Source organism: Apium graveolens, chromosome 4 (assembly GCF_009905375.1).
Source record: "Apium graveolens cultivar Ventura chromosome 4, ASM990537v1, whole genome shotgun sequence".
Classification (NCBI taxonomy): Eukaryota; Viridiplantae; Streptophyta; class Magnoliopsida; order Apiales; family Apiaceae; genus Apium; species Apium graveolens.
The window spans coordinates 24133137-24140407 of NC_133650.1; the positions used below are offsets into that span (position 1 = coordinate 24133137).

At 42.3% G+C, this 7271-nt stretch overlaps 1 protein-coding gene across 1 annotated transcript; it reads right to left on the reverse strand.

Annotated features, from left to right (window-relative positions):
* Positions 1 to 5441: 5441 nt before the first annotated feature.
* Positions 5442 to 6658, reverse strand: LOC141718428 (uncharacterized). Its single transcript, XM_074520809.1, has 2 exons — positions 6518 to 6658; positions 5442 to 6062 (listed from the first exon to the last, which is right to left on the reverse strand). The coding sequence occupies exons 1-2, from the start codon at positions 6656 to 6658 to the stop codon at positions 5442 to 5444; spliced, it is 762 nt and encodes a 253-aa protein (XP_074376910.1).
* Positions 6659 to 7271: the final 613 nt, after the last annotated feature.

A 7271-nucleotide genomic window follows, 5' to 3' on the forward strand; every position in this document is an offset into this window, starting at 1 on the left:
AACTCACGAAATCTCAGATAGCTACTTTTCCTAAAGCCTGTCATCTTCCAAGCAAAGGGGTGGCCTACATCTGTCCTGGAACTAAAAAGTGTAAATACTTCACAATCCCCAAGAACTGTGTTAGGGATAATCTCAAATTAATCATGACATTGGAAACTGATTTCAAGATAAATAAAAAGAAGATAGATGAAGATGAGAAAGTGATAAGGATTTTGGGAAGATTCTTACAAAATACTGAAACCATGTTGCCAAACACTAAATTCAACACCAAAGATGACTTGGATGATGATGAGCAGAAGAATGATTAGCAAAAATCGTCTAGCTCAAATCCAATCAATCTACACAAGCAACTAGCAATAAGAAGAAGGATGAGAAGAAGAGGGATGATGAAAAGAAGGGAGATGAAAGCAAGAGAAAGAAAATGGGAGGAGAAGAAGGTTCCAAGAAAAATGTCCAACAAATCTAAATCTCACAAACTTAAACCACCAAACCTAGCCAAAAACCATCTCAACCAATTCTACCTCAAAAGCCAAAATTTTTGTATAAACAAACTGCAAACATCCTACTCAAGATACCAATCAGATCAAACCATGTCACATTAAAGAAAATCACAAACCTACCTACATTCAAGCCTCCAACCATAACTTACTTCAAGTCTATTGGAAGAAAAACTAAGAAAATGCAAGCTGATGCTGGTGCAATCTGGAACTGTTTCAATCAAAATGACTTTCTGCCTCTAAATATGTGCATCACAAATGATGACTTTTTCCAACAACTATCCGAAGAAATTGTCAAAGTTTGGGCTGTATTTTTAGCAGAAGTCGGAATCTACAATGTCGTGGAATAAAAACTAGAGAAAGTTAGTAACTAATGCTAGGGTTCGTGAGTTTCGAGTTTCAATGGTTTCTCTCGCGTTCGGGACTATTGGTCCTTGCAAGATGCCTACGTATCTCTGTGTGGTAGAGAATCAAGCCAAAAACGTAGTTCTAGGTTGATGGGTAGAGCCCTTTATATAGAAATGAGTCTAGAGTTAGACTTGTGTTAGGGGACTTCGTGAACACGTCTCCAACTTAGTTGTTGATTAAGAGTCCTATAAGGGAAGGAACTCCAGAACCTTCTGTGTAGGACTTTTAGTCCTTTTAGGACACATGTCTCTGCTCTTCCAGCCATATTAGGCCTAGTCTATGAACAACTTATGTTTGTGGACGTTGATGACCTATGCTGGTGGGCCTTGACTATAAGGGTCGTCATGAGTCTGCTACGAGCTTGGACGAGACAGGTCTGTACTGGACTTTAGACAAGAAGACCATGTGTAATTAATGTGATATTTAGTGTGCCTTTAGGATGTATTTTCTATCCATATCATTTTCCCCCAACTTTCGGATATACTGCTCGAGTTTTCGTGGAAGTTATAATGGTCTTTTCGCGACTCGGGCCACTTTTGGCCCTTCCCGGGTATCGGCCTTCATGGGTATCGCCGTTTTATCATAAAGTATGAAGTTCTCTACACATTTACAATGACTTATATTGTGCGAGTATACACACTTAAGGCCTTTGGACAGGCTAATTGGATAGTGTTCAACACTAAACGATCCTAATCGGGACTAAAAAGTGAGCATTTAACACCCCTTAACCTTCGTCAAGGTTAATTACAAGGTGAAAGCTGCTAATAAGCCCTATTCGGGGCTAATCGGCCCTAATCAGGGCTAATTTCCATGTACAAGCGGCTAACTAGGCTTAAAAGAACCTAATTTTAAGCTAATATGTACTATTTGGCCTTAATCGAGGCTAACATGCCCTAATTGGGGCTAATTTATCTTAATCAGGACTAATTAGCATGTATAAGACACTAATTATCCCTAATTTACACTAATCACATAAATGAATAGGTTAAACGACCCTAATCAGGGTTAATTTCATCACACGAGTCACTAATTTCCCCTAATTTGGGTTAATTACGTGTAATATACACTAATGGGGCCTAATCAAGGCTAATTTCCACTAATCGGCCCTAATCGGGGCTAATCTTAAAATCCTTAAAATTTAAAAAATTTCAAATTTTTATTTATTTTTCCCATTTTTGTAAAAAAAATCAAAAAATTTCGCAGGGGGGGTCACTGGGACTTTGCAGGACCTCCTATAGGGCAACCTGCAGGAAGTCCTGCTCGGAAAAGGGCCTTTCTACAGCCTACTCAGCCAGGCCTGGTCGGCCAGGGGCAGGATCTCCTGTCCCTGTTGGCCATGGGTGTTTGCTCCAATTTTTTTTTGCATAACCTTCTATCGGGACTCAAGCCCTTCGTGTATTATGCTAGGATTTTCTTGCTCTTGACCATCCATGGAATTAATTTCATGGTGGTCCTAGAGTCCCTCGTGGTTCTTCTACCCTTGTTTCAGTGAACGTTCTGTACACATTCTATAGAACATTCTGTACTTGTTCTGGTGAATGTTATGTGCTCTATTGAACTTGTTCTATAGGATGTCTTGTACTCCATTCAACTTGTTCGAACTTACTTAATAAGATGTTCTGTACTCCAACGGACTCGTTCTCGTAGACGTTGTAGTCTTCATGAAACTTATTTCCGCCGAGAGTTATCCTTTCCAAGAAATTTCCAAGAGACTTCAAAAAAGGGTCTCCGGAACAACTTCAGAAGGCCTCGGGGATCTCCTAAAGAGGCTCCTGGTTGGCCTTAAGGCTCCATTTGTAGCCTGGTCGGCCAGGCTTTCTCTTAGCAGACCTTGGGGCCTTCTCAGGGTGGTCTGATCGGCCGGGAGAAAAAGTTCTCTGAACTAGCTACGATGAACGTTTTACTCTTCATGAAACTTATTTTCGTGAACCTCTGGTCTTCACGGGACTTGTTCTCGCTGATGCTCAGATCTTTATGGAACTCGTCCTCGTGGATGTCCTAGTCTTCACGAAAATTGTTTCCGTTGTAGGTCAACCCTTATACACATTCATTAAGAATTTCACAGGAGAACCACCAGAATAACTTTGGAAGGCCTCAAGGCTCTCCTACAGAGGCTCCTGGTCAGCCTCAAGGCTTCATTTGTTGCCTGGTCGGCTAGGTCTGCTCTTAGTAGACCTTGGGGCCCTCCGAGCTATCCTATAAAGGCTCCTGGACGACCTCAAGGCTTCATTTGTATCCTGGTCGGCCATGTCTGCTCTTAGTAGACTTTGGGGTTCTCCGGGCTATCTTACAGAGGCTCCTGGTCGGCCACAAGGCTTCATTTATTGCTTGGTCGGCTAGGTCTGCTCTTAGTAGACTTTGAGGCCTTCTGGGCTATCTTACAGAGGCTCCTGGTCGGCCTTAAGGCTTCATTTATTTTCTGGTCAGCCAAGTCTGCTCTTAATAGACCTTGGGAATCTCTTGTAGGGTAGTCTGATCCGTCATGAAGAGAACGTCCTGTTCTCGTACTCGCGAGCACTCTGGCCTTCACGAAACTTGTCCAGCTGAGAAGTTAATCTTGTTCTAATCTTTATTGGCTTTGCTAATCATGGTGATTAATGTAATTAGCCCTTAGCTAAGACTAATGACTTATGTTTAGCCCCAACCAGGCTTTTCTCGGAGGACTGATACGATAAGCGGTGTCCTGCATCGCTTTCTTCGTTTATTATATCGTCCCTTCCAATTTTTTGATCATTTTTCTCCACCATCTTTCGGTGTTCTTTTGAGAGATACCTGCTAACGCGAACCAGGCGGAGTTATGACTTGCTATAGAAGGTAGCTTTTTTCCTATAAAAGAAGATGAGAAGTGTTTATTTTCATTCACACTTTTATTTCTCAACTTCTCAAATTCTCTCAAGCCTTTTACAAGCTTCCAACTCTTTTCAAACTTTTCAAAGATGTCTCAAGGTCAAGGTCATAGCAAATCCTCTTTCTCCATGAAGAAAGCTATGCACAAGAGGGCTACTATTCACTCTCTGCAAGGTTTATCTTTTATTCCTCAAGGCTCCAAAGCAGCCCTTTACGGGAAGATCGGGGAGCCGGTTACAGAGAGCATCACTTCCTCCTCCGAGGCTAGTTCGGATGAGGAGGAGGAAGAGGAGGAGAAGGAAGACCAGGGAGCGGGGAATAGTTAGGAAGAGGAGGACTCTTCTGACGAGTGACTGTTATGGCCTTGCATGGCTTTGGTTGCCGTATGTGGCTGTATTTTCAGACTTTGTTTACTTGGATTATATTGGCTTGTATCCTATTGGTCCTTCAGGACTTAACTTATGATCCTTCAGGATCTTTATTTATACATTTTGTTTAATTTCGTTTCATACTTGTTTTTTATTTTCGGCATTTGGTCCTTCGGGACTTGCATTCTTTGATTGCTCGTACTTAAATAAATTGGTAGACGATGATAGAAATAAACTTGCATAAATTGATAATATCTCTGAGAAATGGGTTCAACCCTTACATGAAATGGTTTCGTCGACCTTATTCATAAACTTAATACTAAGTACTAGGAACATATCACAAACTTCCTAAACATAATAACCCTTCATGTTTGAAGCGTGACAAGTGCGGGACACTTCATCACCATTCAGGGTCTCCAACTTGTAGGATCCTCGCCCTAATATCTTCTTGAAATTATAAGGCCCTTCTCAGTTAAGGGCTAGTTTTCCTCTCTCCCCGAATCCCCATGCATCAATTTTCCTCAACAACAAATCTCCTTGCTAAAAGAACCTTTCTTTAACCCTTTTAGTGTAATAGAGGGAGGCTCTTCATTGATGCTCTGCATTACGGGCGTTGGCCTTATCTCTGACCTCGTCAATGAGATTGAGAGAGAGCCCCACGCCTTCTTCATTGGTCTCTGGTTCATAAACTTCTATCCTAGGGGATCCATGGGTGATCTCGAGGGGAACCACAGCCTCGGCTCCTTAATCCAGCATAAATGGGGTAGCTTTAGTAGTCACTTTGCAGGTGGTGCGATATGCCCATAGTATAGGAAACAACTCATCTGCCCAATTATTCCTTAAGCGTTCAACCTTTTTCTTAAATCCATCAATGACGATTCTTTTGGCAACTTCCGCCTGCCCGTTTTCTTGTGGGTGTGTAACCGAGGTGAAACGAAACTCTATGTTGTTTTCATCACAAACTCTCTAAATTTTGCATTATTCGTGACAAGGATGCGTGGGATCCCGAATTGGCATATCATATTCTCCCAAAAAAATTGGGCAATTTTCTTGGTGATTTTCCTGGCTAGTGTCTTAGCCTCAATCCACTTTGTGAAGTAATCTATGGCTACCACAATGAACTTCCTCCATCCTGATGCTCTAGGAAATGGTCCAAGTATATCCATTCCCCACATTACAAAAGGGACGGGTTTGCTTATAGATGTAAGCCTCTGTGGGGGATGATGGCATACTATTGGAGCTTTCCTCTAGCATCTGTCACATTTCTTCACATAAGCCTTTGTATCGGCTAGCATAGTAGGCCAGTAGAATCCCAATCGAGTTATCTTGTGGGCGAGCGCTCTGCCCCCAAGTGTTGTCCACAAATTCCTTCATGGGCTTCTTTAAGGGCCTCCTCTGCTTTAAGAAGTCTCAAGCACTTCAGGTATGGACTAACAAATGACCTTTTGTAGAGAAGGCCTTCAATCAAGAAATGTCTCAATGCTCTCACTAACAGCTTGCGTGCCTCTTGGGCATCATCGGGGAGCCATCCAGTCTCAAGTTGGGTTTTGATCGGATATATCCAACAAATTTCCACACCAACTGGTGCTATCAGATTTATGACATGTATAGTAGGGGTCTTCAGGAGCTGGAAGTAGATACTTCTCGGATAGTTCTCAATTTCGGATGAGGCGAACTGGGATAGGGCATCATCTGTAGTGTTCACCTCTCTCGGAATATGTTTTACGTACCATTCATCAAACTGAGTCAGTATTCCCTTCACGACTCTCAGGTACTTGACAATAGTATCATCTTTGGCCTCAAACTTTTTATTGACTTGAGCAACTACAAGTCTTGAGTCTCCATAGACCTTAAGGTTTTCGGCCCTCATGGCTCTAGCTAAGCCTAAGTCGGCTATCAATGCTTCATATTCTGCTTCATTATTCATAGTTGGGAAGTCCAACTTCAAAACATACTCAATCATGAACCCATCAGGGCTTTGCAAGACTAGACATGCACCACTAGATTTTATTTTGCACGCTCCGTCAAAATGGAGAACCCAATACTCTTTCGGGATCATTTCTTTATCCTTCTCTTTCTCTCCTCCTTCTGGGGTTACTATCTCTTGCCCCCAACTTCTTGGTCGTTAATGGTGCATTTGACCATGAAGTCTGCTAAGGCCTGAGCCTCAATGGTCGTTCGAGGTTTATACTTGATATCAAATTCTCCTAACTCTGCTGCCCACTTGATGAGCCTTCAGCTGGCCTTCGGGCTATGAAGAATGTTCCTCAAAGGTTATTCCGTCAGGACTTAGATCTTGTGAGCCTGGAAGTATGGTCTCAACTTCCTCGAGGTTGTGATGAGGGTAAGTATGAAATTCTCTGTGGTGGAGTAGTTCAACTCTGCTCCATGGAGCACCTTGCTTACACAGTATACAAGCTTCTGGAGTTTCTGTTCTTCATTTATGAGGATTGCACTCACGGCTTGTTCAGATACCTCTAGGTAAAGATAAAGGGTGTCCTCCAGACTTTGTTTGGACAACAACGAGGCTTCAGTCATGTATTTCTTTAGTTGTTCAAAGGCATCTTGGCTCTCAGTTGTATTGCTCCTTCGAGTTTGTATTCCACATGGTTAAACCCGTAGATAGGTGCATCAGATGGAGTTAGTTGAGAATCACTGTAGCCCATCCTTATGAATGTATCATGGAAAAGAATATCCACAAAAGCTCCATTGTCCACTAGGGCCCTCATAACAGGACAATTTCCAATTACCAGAGTGATAACCAGAAGATCATCCTGAGGAAATTTCAAACCTTCAAGGTCTGGGTCGCCAATTCAAGCGTCATCTCTGACTTAGAATACTTATACGGTTCTCCGACTATGCTCATTACCTCTCTCGCATAAGCTTTTTGAGAGTTCCTTGTAGTCCTAGCTACTCTAGGACCTCCTGAGATCATATTAATTACTGGCCCTCAGTGGCGATCTCTATCATTACCCCTTCGATCATCGTCTCTTCGGTCATTGTCTCTGTTTTGGTCTCCAGCCTCTTCACCCTTGGTGAAACATCCGAATTTTCCCTTTCGGATCAAATACTCAATCTCATCCTTGAGTTACCTACAATCATCAGTATCATTACCAACATCTTTATGCTATCTGCAGTATCGACTCTTATC

Bases quoted from the DNA above. Each gene is read 5' to 3' on its own strand.
- LOC141718428 (XM_074520809.1), bottom strand. From the start codon at position 6,658: ATGACTGAAGCCTCGTTGTTGTCCAAACAAAGTCTGGAGGACACCCTT. The intron at 6,063-6,517 runs GTGCTCCATGGA...TATGTTTTGAAG, and splicing joins TTGTATACTGTGTAAGCAAG to TTGGACTTCCCAACTATGAA.